This window comes from Zalophus californianus, chromosome 15 (genome assembly GCF_009762305.2).
Source record: "Zalophus californianus isolate mZalCal1 chromosome 15, mZalCal1.pri.v2, whole genome shotgun sequence".
Classification (NCBI taxonomy): domain Eukaryota; kingdom Metazoa; phylum Chordata; class Mammalia; order Carnivora; family Otariidae; genus Zalophus; species Zalophus californianus.
Genome location: NC_045609.1, coordinates 72,358,740 through 72,385,715, shown reverse-complemented (window position 1 = coordinate 72,385,715; position 26,976 = coordinate 72,358,740). Strand labels below are relative to the sequence as shown.

At 42.8% G+C, this 26,976-nt stretch overlaps 2 protein-coding genes across 21 annotated transcripts in view; both read left to right on the top strand.

Annotated features, from left to right (window-relative positions):
* The window catches only part of ABLIM1 (actin binding LIM protein 1), a 294,439-nt gene that overhangs the window by 241,377 nt on the left and 26,086 nt on the right, over positions 1 to 26,976 (top strand). For 6 of the 20 annotated variants that reach the window (XM_027596949.2, XM_027596962.2, XM_027596956.2 and 3 more), the window contains exons 9-14: positions 1,667 to 1,750; positions 11,641 to 11,718; positions 12,456 to 12,611; positions 15,943 to 15,978; positions 18,812 to 18,941; positions 21,159 to 21,278. In XM_027596949.2, the coding sequence (XP_027452750.1) occupies positions 1,667 to 1,750; positions 11,641 to 11,718; positions 12,456 to 12,611; positions 15,943 to 15,978; positions 18,812 to 18,941; positions 21,159 to 21,278 (604 nt within the window). The remainder of the gene's footprint in view (positions 1 to 1,666; positions 1,751 to 11,640; positions 11,719 to 12,455; positions 12,612 to 15,942; positions 15,979 to 18,811; positions 18,942 to 21,158; positions 21,279 to 26,976) is intronic. The other 14 variants (XM_027596954.2, XM_027596953.2, XM_027596964.2 and 11 more) reach the window with 3 other exon arrangements.
* LOC113923814 (28S ribosomal protein S14, mitochondrial-like) lies at positions 9,953 to 11,057 on the top strand. The gene has a single exon (XM_035724340.1). The coding sequence runs from the start codon at positions 10,353 to 10,355 to the stop codon at positions 10,737 to 10,739; it is 387 nt and encodes a 128-aa protein (XP_035580233.1). The 5' UTR covers positions 9,953 to 10,352; the 3' UTR covers positions 10,740 to 11,057.

Below are 26,976 nucleotides of genomic sequence, written 5' to 3'. Positions count from 1 at the left end.
ATATTTTCGGAGCAATAATCACACCAGATCCCAGTCCACAGGACCCCAGTCTCTCGGGTTAGCTGACTTAGTGGTATCCTTGGAAAAACTGTAGTTTGACTGTATTCCACTTGGCATCTCAGGGGAAAGAATGAAAATGGCCTGAATTTATTTTGGAAGCCAGACTCTAGAGTGTGATATCAGATCTTCCTAAACTGCCATTAGTAGGTGTAAGCAGCTATGCATTGTAACCGCATTGGCATCATACTTTTATGGGAAAGAAAAAAAAGAAACCTATTTCTATTTCTCAGAATAATGGAGTAAAAATAAGACAAACTGAAAAGGAATTTGTCCACCAATATCAGGATGGTTTTGGTCTCTATTTCAGAATAACAGCTTTGGCTTGAGCATGTGTGTATAACCCTCAAGTCCATCCACCAGGCAGGTGCACACTGGAACAGTCACCCATGTTGCACACCAGAGTCTGAGATTTTTGAGGAACTATGGATGCTTTGGAAATGGGTTATCTTTATAAAATCATAGAACATTAAAGATAGTAGTTATTGTCACTTTTATCATAAGAATGTAAAATTCATAGCATAGCTTGGGGATGCTGCCCAGAAACCACCCAAGTAGCTAGTGGTTTATACTATCTCTATAGTGTTGCTTTCAGTTTTTTGAATAATCATTTTCACTTCATCCCTGATGAAGTCTTTTGGGAGATGAGGGGAAGAATGCCAATGAGACCAGACTGCATGGAATGTGTGTCTTTTCTCTGTAAGGATTGCTTGAGTTTGCAGATAGTGTGTCTAAAATGATATTTAAAAAAGAAAGAAAAAAACCACTCTTGATTGCATCTTGATAGAACTCTCTGGATAAACTTGTGAAAACAACTAGTGAAATACTTCTACTCTTTCTGGCCAAGAAGAGCTGTTAGTTTTTCTTCCTTTAGTAAAGTTTTCCAGAAAATTCCAAAACTTTTCTCCTACAGTGAACATTCAACCACTTGGGAGGTCAGGCCAACCCTAAGCTTGCTCACCTTTGGGAAGCCCAATCGTGCGTAGGATGCACGCCAGAGGGGAAGAGGTTCCAGTGTGCCCTGCGTGGGGTATATGCTGATGTTGGTGGGGTTTAAAGGGGAATCGGTTTTTGAATAAGGGAATAAATGTTGTTCTCTCTCAAGGGTGTGTCTACAGAGCACAGACATTGAGCCAAGATTTCCAAGCCTTTCACGGGGTATCACATCAGTGCGGTTACCATAGCAAAATGAAAATGTTTTAAGAATCTTTCTGCAACCCCACTGAGTAATCCACATTCTTGGTATTTAAGAACTCACAGGCCATTTATAATGATAGATTCTTAAGGACATCTCTCAGTGGCTTCACTGGCTTCTTACTCTTCATATATAAAAGTGTCTGAGCTGAAATAAATGGAAGGGAATCATGGGGGGTTAGAATGTAGGTAAATAAACTGTAACTTGAAGACCAGTAAATATGCTTTTACACATGGGCCCTCAAACACACGCGCACGCGCGCGCACACACATCAACTTTAAAGCGATGCCCCTTGACAGTTACTATCAAATTCGTTTTCCCAAAGGTTTTGTTTTGTTTTGTTTTTTTGTATAGTGTTTCTAAATTGAAGATATTTCTTTGTTCATTCTTCCCTTTTTTCATGTTTTATGGCAGCTGCCAAATACGTATCGTTCTTCATCTGATTTCTTTTATCCCAAAAGTCTGGTTCGACGCACAGGACGGTCTCCGTCTCTGCAGGTTGGCGCTGTGTCTAGGCTGAGGCTTCCAGCCGCTGTCCTGGCCCCAGGCTTCTGTCGCTTGTCCTCTCTGTGCTGCTTTTCCCACATAACTTCTCTGGCTCCTGCAGAGGCAGATGCTTTTTCTCACCCCACAGAGTGCATCTCACATTCTGATTCTGGCTGTTTTCTGAGTATTGTTTTCATTTAGAGTACTGGCTAAAGCATTACCATCATTCAAGTGAGCACATTAGAAGCTCCCCTTTTGGTCCTGTATTTACACATTTGTTCATTAAACAAATATTGCCGGGCACCCAGGTACAGTGAGTGCTAGGCTGGATGCCCTAGACCTAGACTAGCAGGGAAGACGGATAAATAATAGATAAATAATTTATAAAATGGTGTAGAAACATTTCATAGATCTGGGAACATCACGTGAGAGAAAGGATCTCAAGGGGCACTTCCCGGGGAAAGTGGCCTTTGAGTTGAATTGTGGAGGTTGGTTGAGATGAGCCCTTGCGTAGATGATGAGAAAGGGGTGGGGCTGGCGAGGAGCAGCACGGAGCCAGGGGAGCCCAGTGCTTGGGGAGGGAGTAGTTCGGCTCAAGAAAGCAATAGTGAAGTGAGAAAGGAAATGAGAGGGACCAGGCACCTACTTTGCAGAGGCCAGGGGATTTAAATATACTGTCACGTGCTCTCCCTAAGAATCCCTGTGAGGTCCTTGCCCCCATTTTACAGGTGGAGAGACTAAGACCCATCACAATTAAGTAATTTCCCCAGAGTTAGCCCACCGGTAAGCGGAGGAGTGAAGATTGAAAGCCAGGTCGCTGAGTTCGTAACTCGTGCTCTTTCCACTGCACCACAGGGGAGCTTAGGAAGACAGGAAGGGAGCACTGCATACTGGCGAAGTCTGAAGTGTTTGAGAAAGAGAGCAGCATGACCTGTAGGACTGTCCAGAAGCCAGGAGAGGACTCAGCCAGCTCTCCAGAGGAGCAAGGAAGCAGGAGATTGTGCTCCGGGAGCATACTTGACCTTCTTCAGGGGTTTCTGAGAATCAGTTGAAACCTGTTAAATTATAATAACTTTTCACAGTCCGGTCTTGGCCCAGAGAAAACCCATTTTTTAAGCCCTGCTCACAATTCAAGATTACAACATAACACTTCAGTCTGGGCTCTGTGCGTACACCTTTTGTCTGTACCTGCCAGGACAGCGCCAAGGCTGACGACAGTTGCTGAGTGTACTTTCATTAAAATTTTACCTTCTTTCTTTAAATGGTTTGGAAGAGAGTTAGAGGTATATACATTTAGACGTCAGCCCCCTAAGTTTCTTCATCTATAGAATGAGGTCAGCCCACGGTGCTCCCCAGGTATCAGCAGCAAGACTTAATTGCTGATTCCAGGCCTTGGGGGCATTGTGTTGGTCCACGATACTGGGTTACACTCCCAACTTGTATTTGTCATTATGATCTTCATTCTGTCCTAAAGCTCATTCAGCTCCAGTGACGGAGTTTTCACATGCAGTGAAGTTATAGTCTCATGAATCCAGTGGAACAGCCGAAGATGGTCCCCACTGCAAATGAGTGTTGCTCAGGATTAGGACCCCTATTTGGCAAGAAGTTGCTTTTTCATAATTTTGGGGTCCTTTTTCCAAAAATATACTTTATAACTCAAATAGTATTCTCTCTTGTTAGCCTGAGGCTGTAGCCAACAGATGCATTTTCATGACTTGAACAAAAATACTGTCATCAAGTGTGAGATTCTTTGGTTTGGTCCAGACCCTTAAGTTTTAAAAGATGGGGAGCCTCTTAGCTATGTAGTGGTGGGTTAGAGGAGAGAGAGCTCTTTTTTTAATAACCACTCTCTTCCTATCCTCGTTCAAAAGGGACATCTGATTCCCATTATCCAGCCGTAGATATCAATGAAGTCAGCTTCAGCTCCACCACAGAAAGTTGTAAACAGCTTGGGACCTGGCAGAGAAACAGGCCATTTGACAAGGTCTCCCTTCACCCATTGGCCATTGAGGAACAGCTCACCAGAACTTTTAAGAAGCCTGGAAACGCCAAGGCAATTCTCAAGTCACACAGATATGTTGATCTTTTAGATGCCTTGCACCAGCCGCTCATTTCACCAGACAATATCAAACCCTTTTAGTTATTAGGTAAACCAACTGTACTCTTTGCAGGAACATTCAGCCCTCTGTGCCCCAGAAGTAAGCCCTGGTTTTGTCATGGAGGAAATTGATAGGAGGAAAGTCATTTTATTATTTATATTCTGCAGTTTGCTCCTTTTTTCCTCAGGCTGAGATACAGGTAAAAAAAAATGATGAAGTAGAATTATCTAAGAAAAACATATTCAGTTCTACTTGCTTGGAAAAGTTTTATATGAATAGTGAATTTTGTCTGGAGGTAAAACTCAGTACTGAACATTTGTAATTTCTGCTATAATTCATCATAGACAAAGCAGATGATATTCCCAGGACCAAGTTTATTATAATCCACAGTGGATCACTTGCTATATTCTAAAAAGGAGCTTCTCTGATGTGCCTTTGGCGGCTAAAGCATGAATGGACTGCCATACAAAATGGGCATGAGATTTTTTTTCTTTTGAAACTAACATTCACTTTTATAATGTATGCATTTGCAAAGCTATAATATGCCAAACATATACCGTGTGTATATTTTTTAGGAGCTAATTAGAGGTTTTATATATGTCTCGAACAAGGAGATAATGTTATTGTTTTATTAACACCACTACAATACATACGGTTTATTCTAGGCTTTCACTTTATTTGAATATTTTATTCTTTTTGGTGTGTTTTTATCATTCATCAGGATGTATAGGGGTTAATATTTATACTGGAAAGACATTGAGGCTCTTAGCCGTGGTAAAGGCCAATGGCATTTGTGAAACTCTCCAGAGAAGGGACGGTGTGCCAGTGAGCCCCTCCTGCTTCCTCTGAAACATAAAACCCCTTGCTCCAAAGGAGTTAATTTCACCCTTTCTTGGCTTAGCAGTGAACATGGGATGTATGCAGATTGTAAAAGTATTCCTTCTTCTGCAGCTATTATCACCACCTTGTCTGGTGAACTTCAACAAAAACCCAAGGCAGGTACTGTCAATCCCAGCAGCACTTCCTATAAGGTGCCAATCGCCTTATATGGGCAGTTGTCCCCTGGGGGTTCATCAGCTCTTTCCCATCTGGTTGCCAGTTGCTTGTAGTTTCTCTCCCTTTGTAGAGCGTGGCTTTGGAGGAATGCAAATTAGATGGGTAGTTGTCACACCCCTGCTCCTGCTGAGAGGGGGGAGGGCGGGGGCAACAGAGTGCTCTCTGGCCAAGAAGGGACCTCATGTGCATGGTGACCCATAATGAAAGTAAATGGAAAATGTTCTTTCTCTGCTTATTCACCAGGCAGAGCTCTGGTAAGTGTTTAATAGTATCTGAAGAAGGATGAGCGCTATGTGGAAGCATAAAAAATATCTTCAGTGTAATTCTCACTTTGTGACTGCCTTCTGAATGGGAGGACAGATGGACCAAGTCAAGGCATAGAGGGAAAGCTCAGCTGTAAGGTAGAGGACTTTTAAAAAAAGATTTCATGCAGAAAACAAAGAGACATGTATTTTCAAGCAACTACTGTAAGGTATCAAATGCCATTTTTTCTCTTGAAACAAACTACTTGTCTTCAGTGAGACTTCTTGTTGATTTTTTTTTTTTTTTGAGAAAAATAAAAAACCTTTTTGAAATCAAAAGTGGGTACATGAACGTGCTGGGGAAATAAATGTAGGTCACAGGGACCCCTCGATGAGAGAGTGAGCCAGGACAACCACATGCAATAGAAGGTTCTTCCTGAAGCTCCCTTTCCCCCTGTTGCCAAAATAAGGATTAAATTCTTTGCCTAATTGTATTAGCAAAATACTTTGAGAGATCACAGCCAGTCTATAATCCTTTCTATATCTACTGTGCCTTCTCCACCCTTACCCCGCCTTTTTTTTTTTTTTTGCCAAAGATGGCACTAAAAAATAGAACTAAATTTTCCAACTGTGCTTTCGAGTTGGGTTTTTCCATAAGGCACGAGGGAAAAGGTGTTTAGAGGAAAATAAGTAAATTGCATCTGCTTTTAATAACAGATCCTATGTCCTTTCTCTGTAGAAGTGGGCACACCTTTGAGGATAAATATTAGAAATTATCTTCACTTATAATACAGTTGACCCTTGAACAACTTGGGTTTGAACTGGTGGGTCCACTCATACACTTTTTATTTTTTTTCATAAATACACTGCAGTACTATAAATATATTTTCTCTTCCTTAGGATTTTCTTAATTACATTTCTCTAACTTACTTTCTTTTAAGAATATAGTATGTAATACATATAACATACAAAATATGTGTTATTCAACTGTTCATGTTATCAGTAAGGCTTCCGGTTCAACTGTAGGGTATTGGTAATTAAGTTTTGGGGGGAGTCAAAGGTTGTATGTGGCTTTTCCACTGCACAGTGGGTCAATGCTCCTAACCTTGGCATTGCTCAAGGGTCAACTGTATAAGCAAGAGAGTAATTTTGTTCATCATAACTCTCATAGAGGCTCACAAAGGCTGCTGACCCATTGGGTTATTGAACTCAGTAATTACTGGGTCACTGTTGTTAACTTAGATATGAGAATGGATTGAAATAGTAATGTAGGTTAAATAATTGCATATAAGGATCATCTGTGGAAATGTGGATCCTCTGTAAAACTTTGTTCTAGCCCAGCAGGGTGACACTAGAGTTAAGTTCATGTAAAGAAGAAACAGTCAGTGGGATTTGAAAGAGGGAAGGCATGGCAGTGAGTTGTTGCTTTTCAGGTTAAATGAGTTTCAACTGGAGTGGATTTGAGCTGCTATATTGGAAGACAGCTGTGTACCTTTTGAAGCGTCTTGGCCATCAGAGACCCTCAGCAAGTTTTTTATTAATGGGGGAAGGGGAGATACAGCCGGAAGAACAAAAGGATTTCTTTTAATAATAAAGTTGTTCATTTAAAATGCAACATTTTTAGAACTCTAGATATTTCAAATTGAAATGTAAAATTCCAAATCTTTAAGATTAAAATACCCAAACTAATAGTTGAGTTTTAAAAAGTAATGTTATTATCTTCATGAAGGAGGAACCTCTAACCTCCGCCGGGTGAGCACATACACTTCGGGAGTCCTTGGGACTGTGGCAGAAAAGCAAACGATCCGTGTGTGCTGTTTGAGCTTGAGCACGGGTGAAGAGGCAGCGCACCACGAACCCTTCCGGCAGTTAAGAGAGGCCTGTGCGAGGTCTTTGCCATCACGCATGGGAAGGGCATAAATCAGTAAAGCTAAGACCTGCGCAGGAAGTCACCATCTCGAGCGGATACACAATCACTTCATAGAGCTCTCAAGAAGGGGAAGGGCATTAGGCAAGCTGACTGCTGCCCCGTGGACTGTGATAAATGGCCTCACGTATCTGAGTCCTTACGGGAAGGCACACAAGTGCAGAGGGCTCTACGGACATCTCGTCCCTGGAGCTCACATTTGAAAGGACTCTTCTGTCATGAAGAGCAAATAGAGACCATACTCTCCTTCACTTGTGTGAGGTTAACAGATGAAGAAATCCAGTCTAAGATCCAGTGTCTGGAGAAAGCTGAAAATGGTGCGCACCCTGTGCGAGGCAAGGTGCTTGAAGCTTTATAGGTATTGTTTCCTTTGTCCCTATGAACTAGGTCTTAGTACCCTTTGCTCCATTCTAGAAATGAGAAGCTGAAACTCAAGGAAGTCAAAAGAAAAAGGGCGAGAGAAAGCGAGAAAGGAAAGAAAAAGAAAAACTCATAGAAAGTCACACAACTAGGAGAGCCAGGATTTGAACTAAATCACTTGACTCCAAATCCAGCCTTCTAACCCCCCTCTATTTTACTACACAGAGTCGTGTGTTTTATCCCATTACTCCATTTTAGACAGGAAAACAGGACAAAGGGCCATTGTAAGAAAATAAGCAAGGATGTAACTCAACCCATAAGCAAGATGCCTATGGAAGTAAATTTTAAGTAAGGGGATCGGAATGAAGATAAAGCAAGCCACAGTAAATGCAATGAAACAAAGAGCAACTTCTGAATCTCCAAGAGATAATCTTGAGCATTTGCTGGTGCTGAATGGTCTGAAGATGCTCACGGCAGACGGGTCTCTCCACGAGAGCCAGAGCACCGTCAGTCAGATTTGGTAACCAGCTGATTTGACTTTGAACACAGTCTGACTACAAAAATCCAAAATATTTATTCTAGAATCAGAGAACCTGGGGCCGGTATATGCAAAATGGAGGTGGTTCAGATCTGAAAACCTTGAAGAACGAAACGGGACTTGACAAGATTTCAGATTGTCGGATAACTCTTAACGACGTTAGCTCTGCCATAGTCATGCTGTACATGAACCAGCTGAATACTTCAGAGGAAGCCTGCAGAACTCACAGATCCTCCCATGTGGTGAAGAAAGAAGGTACAGAGAGCCTGAATGGAAACAGGCTGGTTCAGCCCAGGGACCTTTTCCTTCCGTGGAGTTCCTCCTCACTGGAAGAGAGCGTTACAGACCCCATCCTGGGCATGTGTTCACGTGGCTCTGCAGCTACATTCCGATCTGCATGTGCAGCACACAAGGGAACAAAATACTTCAGAGCCATCTCCAGGTGCATCGTTACAGGGAAGGCAGAAAGTATCTCTGACCCGTATCTGGTGAAAATAGGATGAGTGACATGGGAGAGACCCCAAGGCTCAGTGTGTTCTCTGGCTCTTCACACAATGTCCTAGCTGCTTGTTAATGAGAGCAGGGCTTTGTCATAGCAACACAGTACCTGAAGACGTCTGCCTTGCATTCGCCCCTCTCCCCCACCCCAACACGGAGCCACTGCAGGCTTCTCGTGGAGCTAAGAACATTCTCTCCTGCTAGTTGATCTTAAATTTTTTCTTCTGTTTTCACCTCATCTGTCCCATAGCTATGTTGATGAGAGAGGAATGGTCATGTGTAGCTTACAGTATGGAGGAGATTCTAGTGCAGCGGCTAAGAGCCTGGGCTACATAGTAGGCAGATGACCAGTGTTAGCTGTCACTCATATTCTTGTGTTGTTACTTACCAGGTTGCATTTTGATACTGGGTTGGCACATATTCGCTCCTGGCCACTTGAGGCTGAAGGACTACCTGTAGTTAATCGTTACCCCACAGAGAGGCATACTGGCTCCATTTTATTAGCGGGTGGCATCTCTTTTTAAAGGAGGACCACACTTTGGTTGTGTCACTTCTCTATTTTGACTGGGACACAAATCAAGGAGTTGGACTTTTTGAGTAGCATTATTTTGTGAATCCTTCCTTTCCCAGTAGACTCAGAATTTAGAATTTTCTCATACTGAGATACGCATGCGATTGGAAAATTTAAGTCTAGGAAGAAAGTACTTGTATGTGGCAGGTGTTGGGGAGGGGGACCAGAAGCGACAAGCTTACCACCCGTCCACTGTGCGCAGTGTGAGTTCTCCAGCCCCCTCCCCCCTGGTATCTCAAAGACACAAGAACCATACATCACAGCCCTCCAGTGAATTCCCTGTTAGAGTGAGTCTAATCACTGTCTGACTTGAACTGGTGGGTTCGCTCTCAGTTATTTTCACATGTGAATACATAGTGGTGAAACATCCTGATTTTTAGGAGGTTCTTTGGCTCCGTTATAGTCACAATCAAGATGCCAAATATCAGTAGAAAAAGTACTGAAGAGGAAAGATCCAATTCCTAACCTAGAACTACACATTTTCCTCTCCAAGAAATATCTGTACAGAGGGGAGCAGTCTTTCAAGACTAGGCCTTTGGTTTTCTTGGCAGAGCTTTCCGAATGTGCCAGGCAGAGTGGGAGGCAGTTAACCCTCCCACTGCTCTCACCACTACTCACTCTCAGGGTCTTCTAAGCATATATTATAAAGTCCAGTTTCTTTTATCTTTCCCAGCGGCTGACTGCTAACCTTACTTCAGTGACTCTCTGTGTGGTTAGGCTCACGCCTCGTAATTAACACGAGCCAGGTATCCACAAACTGAGTGTTTACAAATAATAAATCCTAGCTCATTCCCTGAACAAATATTTGTGCCTTCTACGTACCTCTGCAAAACAGCGGGCATACACAGTGGCAGAAAAATAAATCCGGTGAGGGCAGAGATGGTAACTGAAGTTAATGAGGCTTTAATTTTTAAAAAAAAAAAAAAAAAAAAAAAAAAAAAACAGTACACTTGGAATTATAAATTTTATTCATGAAGGAAAACTAAGAATGACTTGGATGGAAAATAAGGGTAACCATTCTGGATTGAAAGATAAGGGAGGGCTTCTTTGAGGAGGTGATATTTAAAGCCAAAACTGGAGGAAGACAAAAAGAAAATCAAGTAAAATTGAGGACTGGAGCATTTCAGGCAGAGGAAACAGGATAAGGACCCTGAAGCAGCGACGTGCGCCATGTTCCATGAGTGATGGTGGGAAGTGAGGGGGTGGGAGAGAGCCGCATCAAAACCCTGAGGCCCTGGGAGTTGTGACATTAAGTGGTCGCTGAAGCCAAAAGCAGAGTAGTGACCAAATTCTGTTCTTAAAAGATCTCTCTGGGGGGACAACATGGCGACCTCCATGCTGGGCTCTCTGCTGCGGACCGTCCGGCAGATGGTTCCTTCATCACCTTCAGGCCAAGTTCGAGGTTATTACCTAGACTGGAAAATGTTGCGTGATGTGAAGAGACGAAAAATGGCCTATGAATATGCAGATGAGAGGCTACGGATCAGTTCACTCAGGAAGAATACCATTTTGCCAAAAGATCTTCGGGAAGTGGCCGATGGAGAAATTGCTGCCCATCCCCCGGATAGCTGCCCTGTTCGAATCCGACATCGGTGTGTTATGACGTCCCGTCCACGTGGTGTAAAGCGGCGCTGGAGGCTTAGTCGTATTGCCTTCCGTCACTTAGCAGACCACAGGCAGCTGTCAGGGGTCCAGCGAGCAATATGGTGACCCACTCTGGAACCTACTGAGCAGGGGAACCAGTTCTGGCAAGAAGAGTCTTCTCTAACAGACAAAAACCTAGTTTTGTAGGGGTCCAGTATGGGAGTTTAGTCTACCTGATGCTGCCTATGGTTAAATTACCTTTTAATTTTAAATTAAGAAATTTGGTGGATGTTTCAGTCAGTGAATTCTGGCTCTTTGAATTTTCTCTTGGACTTAAAAATTAACTGTACTGTTTTCATACATAGTACAAGGAGTAGAGTAATAAAAAATATTCTGTGACAATAAAAAAAAAGATCTCTCTGGGGGCACCTGGGTGGCTCAGTTGGGTAGGGGTCTGACTCTTGATTTTGGTTCAGGTCATGATCTCAGGGTCCTGGGACTGAGCCCCGCGTCGGGCTCTGCGCTCAGTGCAGACTCTGCTTCTCCCTCTCCCTCTGCTCCTCCCCCACTCATGCTCTCTCACTCTCTCTCTCAAATAAATAAATAAAATCTTTAAAAAAAAAAAAATCTCTCTGGTCACTGGGTACTACGTGGATTTCAAGAGGGCAAGAATGGAAGTAGGAAGCCCTCAGGCAAGGTCATTGCAATAGTCCAGATGAGCGGAGCTGGGGACTGGGGCTGGAACTGTGGCATCAGAGGTGGAGGGAAATGTGCCTGAAGGCAGAGCTCTGAGAAGGTCTTGGAGGGGGCGAGGAGGAGAAGGTGAGAAGTCCCCAAATGCATTTTCAAGGCTGATTGCGCAGCGGGTTCTCCCTTACCTTTCTGTCTAGGTTATGTTTTCCCTTACTCAGAAAAGTCACAAACCTTTTTTTAACCAGCTTAGTTTTTAGTAAATGCTAGGGACTCAGGCCAGTCTTGATTCTGAAGCCATGGTCTGAAATCTTACAAGGCACTGTTTGTTTTACAGCCTACCAGGACTTCCTCTGAAAGCATTTATTCCAGACCAGGCTCCAGTATCCCTGGTTCCCCAGGTCATACTATCTATGTAAGTATTTATTTCCAGAAAAGACCCTTCCGGGACAGGTAAGGTAGCAGACTGTCATAGTGGGGTGGGTAATCCTAAATAGACTAATTCGAAATGATTTCTATTTCTGTTATGAGATCCAGTTTTCATTGTTGAAGATCAGCCTTCTCAATCATGTTTTCCTTCGGGTAATTACATTTATATACAAATGTGACCGTCGATGCCAATGACCTATAAAATGCAGTAATACCACGAAGGACTTTAAAAATTGCTGTGGCTAACTTGGATATAGATACCTGGGGATTAATTATACATTTCATAATGCTGATACTGAGTATTCTTAAATTCTGCCACAGAGATATTTAAATATTTAGTTTATCAAATATGCAGTTCTTGTTTTTGGCCATCTGGGAGGATTCTTTTTGACCATCTGTTTGAGCTTCTCCATCTCTGTAATAAATGTAGGAAAATTATCCCGAAGGTTTACAGGTTTTTCTACTTGGTTTGTTCTACACAGACTTTTTCCTAAGTTTTTGATGGAGTTTATTTTTTTAAATAAACAACTTGATTAATATATGGTATAAATAGGCAACTTCCTAAAGCAAAATGCTTTTGGTTTTAAAACTGAGCAAAATGTTTTGGTTTTTGTCTCTTTTTAAGGTCTTCACCTTTCAAGCAGAACATGAAATGACTAAAAATAGTTCCCCAAAGAGATGAGACTAATGAGAGTGATTTTGCTTTCTGTTTAACCTTGCCAGGCAAAAGTGGACAATGAAATCCTGGATTATAAGGATTTAGCAGCCATTCCCAAGGTCAAGGCAATTTATGATATTGAACGTCCAGATCTTATTACCTATGAGCCTTTTTACACTTCGGGCTATGATGACAAACAGGAGAGGCAGAGCCTGGGAGAGGTAATACATTCTAGAAGCTGTGCATTATACAACAACTTCTCTTTCGTCACGTGTATAAGCATGACTGATTGGGATCAAAATAAGTCAGAGGGTCCTTCTGATTCCCTTCTATTTGCAGGCTTCCGTACCAGGTGCTTTGAGGTATCAGAAACCTATCACAGCATGCCTGGCCTCAGGAGGTTGCAGAGGGGTGGGAGAAAAGAGCAGCCAGAGGAGACAAGCGGGAAGCATGAAGGAGCGCTGGTACCAGGTGGTGGGATAGCAGAGTGGATATACTGGGAAGGAAGTCAGAGTTGCCAGGGGAGATTCTGTGAGCTGGGCAGAGGGAGTGAGGGACCTACTGAGGTACAGTCATGGGGATCATGAGGAAGAGAACATATGCCCTCATTTAGGACAGCTGCTGTGTGCAGCATCTTACGATAGAACGTGCAAGGACAGAATCAGCAGAGAGATCGAGACCACAGTGTGGCACAGTGATGTGAGCTAGGGTTCTGGGATCGAATTACCTGGGCTCAACCTGGGGACTGCACGTGCTGCTGGTATGACTCTGGCCGTGCGGCAACTGTTCTGACCCCGTGTTCTTCATCTGTATCACAGGATGACCGAATCTACCTCACAGGATGTTAGGACTAAATAAACGATCTGTTAAAGGTTAATATCTGTAGAGTATCTAGATCATTTGTTATCTATTAAAACAAAGCTGTGTAAGCTAATCTAAAGCAGTTAGAGAGTCAGACTCGTGGTAAATGTTCGGCAAGTGACGGCCGCTGTTGTGGTCACTCACTGTGCTCTTGGGCTCCTTGGGCTCCTGGGGCTGGTTAACGCTCTCCCAGCATTAATGGTCTGGAGGCTGGAGCATAGCCTCTCAGCTCCTCGGGGTCCTCCCCATCCCTTCAGGGTTGGGGGTTCCCTACCTGGGTTGCGTGGGCTCTGGTCTCTTTCCTCTGGCCTGTTCAACTCACTCTAAACTTTTCCCCTTTTATTTTTAAAAATTAGTCCCCTACAGACTGATTTGAGTCCAGTCGAAGAGATGTTACCCAAGTACTGGACTGCGATTAGCTGTTCAATCCAAGGTTAAAACAGACTGTACACTACCTAACACATCCACACAAGGGCTTTGAGACCTTAGAGGAAGAAAAGCCGTGAAAACAGGGTGATCCTGTTCAATTTGTTCTCAATAATACATGTACATTTGATATGTTTTATAATTATACTTATATGTATTCATAATCGTAATATATGTTGTTCTTTTTATTTACTCATTTTTCCAATTTGGGTTTTATGCCAGAGCCTAAGTTCCGCCTTGAAACGGCCCATTGGACAGGAAGTGGTATCTATTTTCATGTAGTGCCCCCTAGTGGTCATATGCCTGTAAGTGCATCTGCAGCCGCTCAAAGGCGGGTTGGTTGGCCTGGGTTGTGGAGTTGCCGCTGGGCCCTGCCTGGAGCGTTGCATAGAGAATACAGGAAAAAGGACAGTTCCAGAACAGGGTGAACAGCGCCTGGGCCTGGAACAAGGCGGCGAGAATTTGCTAATGTTTAAGTCATACGAGCAAGGGGGAGGTGAGTTGTTTTATGGTGTTTTGGGTTTGGGGGTAGGTGTCTGTTTCCCAGTGGCTCCGTTTTGAGCAGTAAAGCATCAAGCGCTCGAGTTTAGGCTTTGAACATTTCAGGGTTTGGGAGTCAGACTTACATTTACTAACCATACAACTCTGGGGAAAGTATGTCTCCTTATCTGTAAACTCAAGATAGTGATATCCACCTCAGAGGTTTTCTGTGAGGAATAAGTGAAATATTTAGATTAGAACAGTCCCTGGCACATAAACGCTCAACAAAACTGCCGGCCACTCTTCGTAGTCAGCATCATCACCATCATAACCTGGAATGATTACCTGTGGGTTTCTTGGATCACGGAATCTGATGGAAGGATGCCCCCAGATCAGAAATCAGACATGTTTGCCATCTCTTCCCCAACACATGAATCTTGCAACTTAGAAAACTTGATGCACCGTTTGATTATTTATCCCTTTACTTACTATTTTTCCAAAGAATCCCTAGATTGCCAATTGAGAAACGCCGGAGGAATAAACTTAACGTTCTGTGTCGCCATGTGTGCCTTCAGAAAGCATGAGTAGGGTGGATCCGGAGGCTGTCAGCAGGGTGAGGCCTGGCTCCTGCCTTCAAGGAGCCTGTCTTCACCCAGCTAAGAACCCCCACCCCCACCCCCTGAGACAGGCCGCAGCTGCCCTGAGACTGGGGGGCTTGAGGAATCTGCAGTGCGAGAGAGCCCGGTGGCTTCTTGTGACCTTGGGGTGAGGGGCAGACTGGGATGCTGAGAAATCCACCATGTTCTTCAGGATGCTTTGTTTGCATTTCATTTCTATTTGAGCTCTTTTTGCATTTTAATTGTAAACATTTCATTCATTCATTTAGGAAATATTTGTTGGGCACCTCATGTGTCAGGAGCTGCTCTAGTCACTGGGAATACTTAGCTGTAAAGAAGCAGATTTCTTGCCCTCATGGAGCTTGCGGTGGAAAGTGGGAGACAGACCATAAGCAGATACATAATGCACTTTTACAGGGCATGGTGCTAGCGGAAAAACGAAGCAGAGTAAGGAGAAAGCCTGTGGGGCTGGGTTGCTCCTTCAATTAGGAGGGTCACAGAAGGCATTGTGTGTACCACGTGTGAGTGGAGACCTCACCGAAGAAGAGGAGTAAGGCCGGCAGGTGTCTGAGTGAAAGGCAGTGCTTCCAGAGGACACAGCAAATGCAAAGGCCCTGTGGTGAAAGAGGGTTTGATCTGTTCATTGACCCCAAGGAAGCCTTTGTGCCCTGAAGGATGGAAGCCAGAAGGTGAATGTAGTGATGTTGGCAAGCCCACCCGGCAGGGCAGGATGCCACAGACCTGGTCATCACCGGCCTGTGTCAGGCAGCAAATGATTTTATGTGACTGCCCTGATAATTGAGTCAACAACCATGTTTACAAAATTCTGTGTTTCGGTAGACACTGTGACTCATAGTAGTAAACTGAGCATAGTTTGAGCATAGAGGGAAAAATAGTTCCAGTTTGTCTAACTTAAGCATCTAAAGTGTGACAATGTATTTCTCAAAACCCACGGTTCCTAGGCCAGGACGTGCGCCAGGCTCCCAGGAGCTTGGTTGTCATGTTTCTGTCTGAGCCCCACTTCCAACTTACCGAATCAGAAGACGGGGATGGGCAAGGGGAGCGGGCATGTGGATGCGGCATACTATTTTCAGGGGCTTCTGATAAACTAATTAAACTGATAACAAATCAGTATCCACTGTGACTTGTAATTCTCTTATTCTTCTAGTCTCCAAGGACTTTGTCTCCCACTCCATCAGCAGAAGTAAGTGCCATTGTTGAACATTATAATGGGTGGGATTTGGGAGTGACTTGGACTTTTCCTAGACTGGAGTTTTTAAAGAAGGACATTTAATAAAACAACAACAACAACAACAACAAAAACTGCATGCAAAATTATGATGACTGTAGGATTCCTTAACGTGTGAGGTGACTCTAAGACACAGTAGTCAATGTTTTTTCAAATGAGACTGGGGGTAAAAACAGCCATATAGTAATCTGAGCCTGTGCCTCTAAGTGCCTGGTAAGGGTGTGCAGGGAGTGAGGCCACCTGTCCTGCCCGGGGGGCGCTCTCTCCCCTCATTCATATTGGATTGGTCTGAATCCCAACGTACTGGATTATCTGAAGTGGCCTACAGTGGTCAGAGAGTATTCTGTAAGCAGAGCCATCTTCAGGGGAGGACACTCCTTTTAGTCTCAGATCATTAGTCTTGTCCCCCTTCTTCAGGATAAAGAAATCTCACAATGGCTTTTATCCAGTCCACCAGGCCCACGGTTTCCTCGAGAAGGACTCCTATGTGGATCACTTAGAGCCATCGGTGATCACTCCGTAGTGAGCCACGGGTCCCCTATCCGTACATACTCTTCCACTCTGCAGCATTCAAAACCAAAGACACAGCCCCCAGATTAGTTGTTCTCACAACCCATTTTAGTAAGGGTTCTTCCCGAAGCTGATACTGATCTAGAAAATCAAAAGCTCCTTCACACTCTCCCTCCTGTTGTCTGTAGTTCCTTGGTTTTGCCCCCACCCCTACACCTGACTGCCTACTGGGTGACCAGGGCCCTTAGAAGTACTTCCCATTGTCCTTATTTTTTCCCTTGGCAGAGGGGGAGTGGGGGTGTGTGGGGGTGTGTGGCTTAGAGGTTAGTGCCCTGAGCTCTGGCTGACCCAAATCTGACTGTGGTCCAGCACCGAGGTCTGACCCAGCACTTTCTTTCATTTAAGCTACTTCATTTTTATTTTTATTTTTTTTAAAGATTTTATTTATTTATTTGAGAGAGAGAGAATGAGAGATAGCACAAGAGGGAAGAGGGTCAGAGGGAGAAGCAGACTCCCTGCTGAGCAGGGAGCCCCATGTGGGACTCGATCCCGGGACTCCAGGATCATGACCTGAGCCGAAGGCAGTCGCTTAACCAACTGAGCCACCCAGGCGCCCTCATTTAAGCTACTTCAGATAACTATAACCAAGGGATTGTATATTTAGCATGCTTCTTACTTTTTTGCATTTCCTTATGTATCCAGTGAACGAACTCCTCAGGTGTTCGGTCTATCCCCATCTAAAAAATAATAATAAAAATAATAAATAAGGGGCGCCTGGGTGGCTCAGTCAGTTAAGCATCGGACTCCTGATTTTGGGTCAGGTAATGATCTCACAGTTGTGAGATCGAGCCCTGCTTTGGGCTCTGTGTTCAGCGTAGAGTCTGCTCCAGATTCTCTCTCCCTCTCCCTCTCTCTCTAATAAACAAATAAAAATAAAATCTTAAAAAAGTTAAAATGAATAAAATCAGTAAGTCTTCAAGCAACTTTCTGGATACTCTACCTAAAATGATTGATCTTAGATAACCATTATGATGTAACATAGTAGAAACTGTAGTATTCTGATGGTTTATGACTGAGGGCTGTGAAAAATTAATTTCTGTTAGTATTCTAATCACAACAGAAGTTATGAAGCATTAATTCTATTATTGGCCATTTGCAAAGTTGAAGCACATTGTTCAGGGACTTTTTGTTTTATTGTTTTTAATTTATTGTTCTAGGCAACTGGGATCAAACCAAAGTTTCCTTGCCATTTGCTCTCAACAAATGGCACACAGCCATGGTTACTGAGGTTTTAATTTAGGCATTTTCCATACAGTCTTTCAAACTTGTATTTCTATTATAGCAGCAGAAACTTTGTAAGACAACTAATTCCTAAAATGTAGAACATTCCTTTCTATCCTTTTCATTGTTTGAACAGTTTTATATTGTGTTTGTGTGAGTATGATTTTTTTTGTACTTCATACCTAACCAGCTCTTTTCTGGATTTGGACACAGTGGGCACACTAGTGGTGGTATTATATTTCACTGAATGGATACACCTGATTTTCTTCATTATTCCCCAATTTGTTCAGGAAGTTTTATCTTTATAAATGGTGGTATTATAAATATCTTTGAGCAAATTTTCCCATTTAGAGATCACTCTTTATTTTTTCCTTGGGATATGTTTCTCAAAGTAGGAAGTAGAATTTCCTGGGTTTGAGGCCACCACCAGCTTGTTCTGCAGGAAAATCAACTTAAGATGTCACCAGATCAGTGTTATGGACAGTGTAGGTTGGCAGCCAGAACAAAGGGTACGATTAGAGCGAGGAGGCTGGTTCTGAAGCAGGCTCTGCCTATATGAGCTACACACCTACACATGGTCTCTTACCTGCTCTGAAACATCCTGCATTTGTGGAGAAGGGAGGTCTATACCCTGTGTTCTACTTTTGTTATTATGCGAATCGGATGAAACGACGAACATACTTTGTAAAACTGAAAAGCACCATATCAATGTGGCCATTGGGGTATTCTCTTTTTCCCAGAGCTCTATCAACCCGGGAGTTTACCATTTTCCATCTTAAAATTTGGGTAAATGCAAGAACTATGGGTTTTGAGCAAAATGCATTAACCACAGAATGCTCCTTTGCGTATGTATTGAAGGATATCGCCCTAGAATGTATACATGAACAGGTCAACATGACAGTTCCCAGGCAACCTTTGTAGAACTGGATGTCACTTGGACCCGATGATAGCCTGAATGTGTGTCTTATGCTCCCACGTTCTCGCACTTTCTTTCCAGGGCTACCAGGACTCTCGGGACCGGGTGATCCATCGATCCACCAGCCAGGGCTCCATCAGCTCCCCTGTCTATAGCCGCCACAGCTATGCTCCAACCACATCTCGCTCTCCCCAGCATTTTCACAGACCTGGTAAGGGTGCCTGTTCCCGAGATTCACTCTATATAATAGTCTGTGTTGCGGGGTGATTTTTTTTTTTTCCCCACCACTGATAGTGTATTAAAAATCCAGCTGCCAAATAGATCTCCCCTTTTCCCAGAAAAGAAAAAAAAGAAAACTCATATCCAACTATAATTTGTGTTATTTTATGATTATATTCATTATGGTTTATTAAATAATTACATCTTGACAGTGAACAACGGGAAGCCAGGGGGATTGTTTTTTCTTTTTTTAGACTTGAAGAAAATCTCATCACTTTGAGACTTAAAATGAAGATCTCCAAAGAAAATACTTTGATGTGCCTTTTAGGCACATTAGCATCATCTAAAATCCACAGCGTTAGTCATTCATCGGTGGGTTTGCCATGTTTCTCCAAACCAGGCACAGGGTGTTACTAAACATGCTTGGTTAAGCACCTTCTAGAAGGAAGTATTATATGCAACCTGGGGGTTGTATTTGATAACTTTTCAGACCCATTCCAGCCCTTAGATTTCGAACCAGACTTGGAAAACAGAAAAACATTAGAGATGTATTATAGGCAATATCGAACAGTAGTGGACTTCAGGTGACCTTCATCTGTGCACAGCGTAGTCCGCATCACTATTAGTGGGTGTCTTATGTGTGGAATAGAAGAATGGAGATCCCAGCATGGATCCAGGGTTCCCTGAGAAGTAGATTCCCAGAGGGAGACTCTGGCCTTCTAAACAACATTGGTGGCAGTGAACGTCTAGGAAGACTTCTTTTAAGCTTCTTGCTTCTGCACCGGTGGATGAGAACAAACTCATTCATATGCTAACTTATTTGATAAAAAAGAACCAGAGGAAATGAACAGAATATAAAAAGGCTGCAATCTTTTCCTTAAAGCCATAGATTTAATGCATATAGAAGATTGATTTTTTACTATATGAGTCTTCAATAATGTATAGTTTTCTCTAGGTCATAAATAGTATTTGTTGAGTTAAGTAAAATGAGGGTTTTTCAAGAAATGGATTCTTTTTTTTCCCATGTGCAACTATATTCATTTAATTCATGCTCTGGACCTGGGTCTGGACTTAAGCCCTTGTCTGTGTGGGAGACAAGAAATCCTGTTCGCGGCCACCCCTCCATATGGGCGTGTGCTGAGGTCACAGAGGCCACGGCCATGACCTTATCAGAATGACGTGGGGCTATAGGGAAATTGTTGTTCCATGGGCCCCTGAATAGTGAAGGAGTGGCCAGCCAGGGACATTATTTCCCTGAAAGATCATGTCGCTGTTGAGCACTGAAAGTTTTCATCTATTCCAGTCGTGGTTCCAAAGCCAGCAGCCTTTAGAACATCCCCCGTTCTAAGTGCTTCTCCTCCTTTTCACAATATATTATGGGCATGCATGATACCAATTATTAGGGTTTATAATTATTTTTTCAAGATCTACCCTTGTCAGGTGAAGCCGGTGGGGTTCTGACAGCAGGGCTGTGGTCAGTATAGAAAACCTCTGATTATCCACTCGGCGGGTTCTAGATGCCAGGTGATGGTACATGTTCCCCGTGTCTGGGTTTAGTTTCAATGGTCCATTTTCCTTCCAAGATAACGAAGCTTCTAGTCCCCCCCCTGTGCTGCCATCACGCAGTTCTCAGGATCCTAAGTAGCTCTTCGCCACCCAGGGAACACAAACAGGTTTTCCTTCTACAGAGGCAAATAAAATTAAACCGCTAGTGGGAGAAGTTGGCAGCTTAAAAAAAAAAGAATCTGACCCTTACATATAAGTACTTCTTTTCAAGGTTCTTAAAATGATTATCGTTTTGTTTGTTTGTTTTTAACATGTGTTTCAAGGGTTCTGTTTTGTCAGGTGCTTTTTAAAAACAGCTATTTCTGAGTCTAAATGATGTGCCTAGTACTGGCTCAACAGTAGCCGGGGTCATCCTGACAGAGAATGTCCTGGTGGCCATTCCTTCTCATAAAGCCATTTATTCTCAGAGAGCGACTCTGTACCAACCCGAACTGTTTGCAAATTCTCCCCACTTAGCCTCACCCTTAGCAGGTGCGTTCTTAACCCTTTTGCCTTCTTCCTTTTTCAGACTCCTGATTAACGTTCTTTGTTTGCCCCCCTCCCCACCCCCCGCCCCTTGGAATGATGATGTTGTCCCTGCTGTTAATTTCTGTTCTTCTTTTCTGTTTCCACCTGGCCCCGCCCCTGACTCCTTGCCGCACAGAGCTGCTGTCTCCTGGTGTGCAAAGGTTGTCCCACCTGCGCACCAGCAGCCTCAGCTCCGCCCACAGCGACTCCCGCCCCAACTCCCCCTTCCGACACCACTTCATTCCCCATATCAAAGGTAAGGAGGCAGGCTTCTTCAGGCAGCACCCCGCAGAGTGGAGATTTATTAGCACCCTGGGAAGGCTAATAAGGTGGATCTCCAAGAGTTAGCTCCCAGCTTTCAACCTCTCCGCATGCCTGCGTGTGTCATGACCACACCCAGCGTCTTAGAACTGACGTGCCATCTCTCCACAGGAGAAACACGTCATTTCTAAGGGCTCTAGATGAAGAAACAGGAAGTATGTTTAAGACCATTAGATTTATTACCCACCGCTTAGGAAAAAAACCATATATTATCATTTTGTTTTTCTGTGTGTCAAAAGCAAAATATAATATATAGTTGGGGTATTTTCCTGGTTTTGATATGTGATGTGGCTCAGCAAATCATACCAGCATTTAGCAACAAATATGCGAAACTTGCCTAAATGGTGATAAGCCACTTAACCACTTAATGATATTAAAACATTTGGGTAGTACAAAAAGATCTGTGGCAATGTAACTTAAATTTCTCTCCTTGAGCCAACCCTTAGGGTAATCAATCCTCTTTTGACTGGTCCTGATTTCTGCATGATGCAGAAGAGGAGCTTTGCCTTCTGTTTTCTGTTTCTGCCCCACATCCCTGCCCGTTCCCTTTATGGCATCCCCGTTGTTTTTCCGCATTGTCCATCACGCTTCTGTAGCAGTCCTCAACTGGGGCTCCTGTTCCCCTCCATGTGTTGGAGGATCCAGGAGCCCTGAAGGGGTGTCAAAGGGGCCATAATTTAAAATACGTATGAGGGGCGCCTGGGTGGCTCAGTTGGCTAAGCGACTGCCTTCGGCTCAGGTCGTGATCCTGGAGTCCCGGGATCGAGTCCCACATCGGGCTCCCTGCTCAGCGGGGAGTCTGCTTCTCCCTCTGATCCTCCCCCGTCTCATGCTCTCTCTCTCTCTCTCTCATTCTCTCTCTCAAATAAATAAATAAAATCTTTAAAAATAAAATAAAATATGTATGAGTTCTCAGAAGCATGCTAACTTGTTCCGTAGTCTTGACTTGAACCAAATTAACCAATGACAGTAGATGAAGGAGGGGAGTGGTAGGCAAGCACAGATGCTGTTATTGGATTTGAGACAGACCTAACAGATTCTAACCCTGTGATCCAAGTGCTCACATCCTGAGCACTGCTATTGAGTAGCCAAAATGTTGTTCTAGTTGACTGAGCTTTCATTTGCAGTCTACCCAAGTAATTTTGTTACTGCTCACTTGGATTTCCAGCAACTGAGTCCAAAAATATAGATGTACTACACTTAATCAGCATGCCGTTATTTTTATGTGTGCTACTTTAGCATTTTCTATGCCGTAAAAATAACGTTGCTGACATGCTTATTGAAGACACACATTATTTGTCATTGGCAAAGAGATCAGTCTTTTTCAGTGGGAGCAACACTTTCTAAAATTCTTGACAGATTACTTAAAATTATTATTGCTAATTAGTATTCGGGGGGGGCTTTAGAGAATGTTTATAAAACTGTGAGAAATTATTTAAGAACTTCAGAGATGTATTTTAAAGAGACTTTAATATAGAAGCCCGTGGCCCAACTAAGATTTGTTTGCTTCTAATATGCAAGAGAAAATAGGTTTTTAATTCAAAAATATGAGCTGCCTTGTTTGGATATTACATGTTTCATCTTTCCAAAGAGATGCTTTTTGTAGGGAGAAAAATGTCACATGCCCTGTAAAGTTACACACAGTTTGTACAAATAACACATCACGAAATATCAAGACTCACAAAACCTTCTCTCTGTGCGTGGCTTTATGGAGAGTTGGAATGCCCAAATGGACACTGGAGTCTTAGGTTTAAAATAGTATCTTTGTCCTGTGCTAACTGTGGGACCTTGGATTATTGACTTACCCTTTTGAGTGTCACTTGCCTCCCTCATCTATAGAACCTCTCCTAGGTCAATGGGGGTCCATGAGGTCAAGTGCGCTGGTGTGTAGTAAGCACTCAACTCACCTTGTCCGTGACAATTTCCCCCTGGGCACAGTGTCCTTAAAGCACTTTTCGTTACATCATCTCATTCCATTCTCTGGTTAAGGGGCCCTTGGCCAAGGGCTCACGCCTAGGGAGTGCTGCACCAGGATCAGACCCCAGGCCCCCCATCCCTCCCTGTGTTGCAGTATAAATACACATGAAGGATAATTTTGAAAGCAAACTTCTTTTCCATCTCTGTTTAGCTAGAAAATTGTATTCTTGTTGAAGCTAAGACAGACAGCTGCTTTCAGTCATTTAAATTTTTCCTTTTCAATAGGAATACCAAATAGTAATAAAATTTACGTACCTTTGTGTGCCCAAATGGTGCCTCATTAAAAATGTAGATATACAGTTCACCCTTGAACAATGTAGGGATTAGGGGCACCAATCCTCTGTGCAGTGGAAAAATCTTTGTATGAATCTTGACTCTCTAAAAACTTAACTACTAATAGCCTACTGTTAACCCTTACTGATAACATAAACAGCCAATTAACACATATTTTGTATGTTATATGTATTACAGACTGTATTTTACAATAAAGTAAGCTAGGGAAAAGAAAAATGTTATTAAGAAAATCAAGAGGAAAGTATATTTACAGTACTCTACCGTTTACCAAAAAATACCCACGTGGACCCATGCCATTCAAACCCATGTCATTCATGGGTCAGAGGTACATCGTTTTCTGTCTTCAGACTGAATTTGAACTTTTTGACACAAATATTGTGGTTTTAAATGGTAGAGAGCATTAGGCCAAGAGGGATTAGCTTGACCCTGAGCTCACATGTAAAAAACATCTAATGATCTCTCTCCCATATGCCTATAGTTCGTTCCTATAAAATAGTTTACATACATCAGATACAAAATGTAATGTACATAATGGTATATGCTTAGTTTTAAAATCAGATGCGCTTTTTGCTAAACTACAAAATAAATCATGGAGAATTAAAGATACTGCTTTAAAAGCCTAATATAGTTGAATAAGTGAAAGCTGATTCTTCAAGGAATTACTTCTTAGTTATTCTGAAAAACATGTATCTGTTTCCATGGAAGACCTCTCCAGCACTTGGAAATTTCAACACGGAGGGCATTTATGGCCATTGGAGAAACACCATCTAAGGCATCTTCAAAATGGAGCCAAGTCCACCATGGCTTTTCATTTAAACATTCACTTTTTATCTTGGAGCTTGTCTTACAATCTCGGGGCAGTTATTTTTAAAACAAATGAAAGCCAGGCAGCCTGAGGATGCCAGGGCAGGTTGTATGTCCTTCTCAGGAATGTGTAGCTAGAAGCAGGGGGCCCCCTTGCCACTCCGGCAACCGGAAGTACAGCCCTCCCGCCCTCCATTTCCTAAGTCCACGTCCTGGTCCTTTTCTGACGCATGGGCCCAGGCCCCAGTGTTCATGGAGCTGAGGATGCCGTGTGCGTGTAAAGCTAAGATGCCATTCACAGGCTGTCTCTCTATTCTGCTGGCTTCTCCATCCACGTTCTGTAATGTCCATCTTGTTTCTCACTGTGTTTTTATTTCTGTTCCCTAAACTCCCCTGCAGCCTCATTCAGTACTGGTATGTCCTTGGGCCATGTGGACAAGTGCGTGCTTAGATTTGGAAAGCTTTTCACTCTGTTCTGGGCTTTGCCTGCTCCATGTTTGCTGAGTTTCTCTTCCCTCCTCTTTGAAATAGTGTTAGACATTATCTTCTGTGTCCACGACATATAAATCAGATTTGTGACCAGGAGGGCTACATATATTAAGTCTCTTTGAAAGGAATCTTTGCTGTTCTGCCATAGAAATGATTTGCTCTGATGCAAATATTTGACACTTGCTGAAGAAAACCATAATGCTTATTGAAGCTTGAGACAAGAACCAGCAATCCTGAAACTCTGTCATGAAATTCTAGATGCTGCCAACTTTAAGGTCCCCTCAAAATATTCATTTATATTTTGGAATGTAAGCACTTAGAATCCAGAAAACCAGGCAACACTCCAGCAGGTGCCCGCAGCAGACACATGCTCCGCCATTTTGATTTACTAGTCTTGGGATTTGTCACTTGGGCTCTCGGGGTACCAGAAAGAAGATTGAAAGCAAGGACAGAGCATTTGAATATATTAAGCACAGTAAGAATCCTGCAATTGATTGATCTCCCATGACTGAAAAATCGGCTTATGAAGCTGGTATGGAAAGAGCTAAAAATGAAGGCTAAGAAATGTATATATGCGGTAGCTTCTCAGCACAGTAGCTAAGATCACTAACAACTGAGAGTCAACCAATACAAGGAAGGACTTACTTAAGGAACAAAATGGCTATGAATGTGATAGATACAATATTCTATGACATATACACACTATTATCTGTAAACAGTGTCTACATCTCCAAGCTGATAATGATAATGATGATGGTAATATCTTCCGTATATGATCTTTCATCTGACACCATATATATTATTTTGCCTAAGTAATGCACTAAGTGTAAAAATAAGGTCTTAGGGCCCTCCTCAGTTATTTCCTTCTAGAATGGAATTAAAGTTTTATCACTTCAAGATAGGGTGTTTAAGTTAGAAAAAGGAAAAAAGACTCATCTTGAGAATTTTGCTTTTTCTTTTAAAATGCCAAAAAATGGGAGCACCTGGGTGGCTCAGTTGGTTAAGTGTCCAACTCTTAATTTCAGCTCAGGTCTTGATCTCAGGGTTGTGAGTTCAAGCCCCATGTTGGGCTCCACGCTGGACACGGAGCCTACTTTAAAAAAAAAAAATGCCAAAAATGTTTAATGCCTTTGGTATATCAAGGGCTAAGAATTTGGTAACTAGCAACAGTACTCTGAGACCTTGTTCCCAATGAGCCATTGTGACATGTGGAAATCATATTGTGCAGAATCCCTTAGATGGGTGCATTGTTGAGTCTCTCTTTGCCTAGTGCTTTAAAATGTTTTGTAGGAGGTTTTAATTGATTCTAGCATTAAATCTGACTTGAACATAGTAGTGAGGTTTTTTGGTTTTTTTTAAAGCAACTAGAAAAATCAATGGTTGCCGAAATAGGCAGCCAAATAAAGAACTAGGCCCAACAAGAAACAGCATTCAGCCAGAATTCACCCATCAGGAATTCAGACACTCACTCCCCAGCCTTTAAGAATCATCACCCATATCTGAGAAGCGATGGGCTCCTACTGCCACTTGCCAGTAGAGCATCTCCATGATAGATTTTTAATACTTGGGCAAATGCTAATTCTAATAACCTTAAACCTTTGCCTCCCATCTATGCAGATATTTTTGTGTGTGCATGTCACTGGCTAATCATCATCAAAACAAATTTAATGGAGTTTCATCCAATTGGATATTGTCACCAAATGTGAGAACATTTCCCTGAGATGTCTGATGTTCTTCTACACGTGCAGAAAGGGTAGAGTTGAAGGGCGGAGGGCAGCGTGGTTCAGAAGCAGGAACATCCAGTGCTCGGGATATGCAGAAAGAGTTTTCAAAAGACAACCTCAAATAAGGCGAGAAAGCTGTCTTTCTAGACCTTCTTTTGAGAATAGCTCACAAGAAGTATTCTGTTTTTCAATTATGGATCACTTAAGTTCTGATGTTTACAGGAGTGAAGCATTCCTCTGAAGTGAAATAGTTAAATTGGGGTTATTGAGGATCTAGTGGGAAAGTGCTAAAAAGGAGATGCCATTGTGACCCTGTTGCTCAATACTAGCATCTGTCTGCCTTTA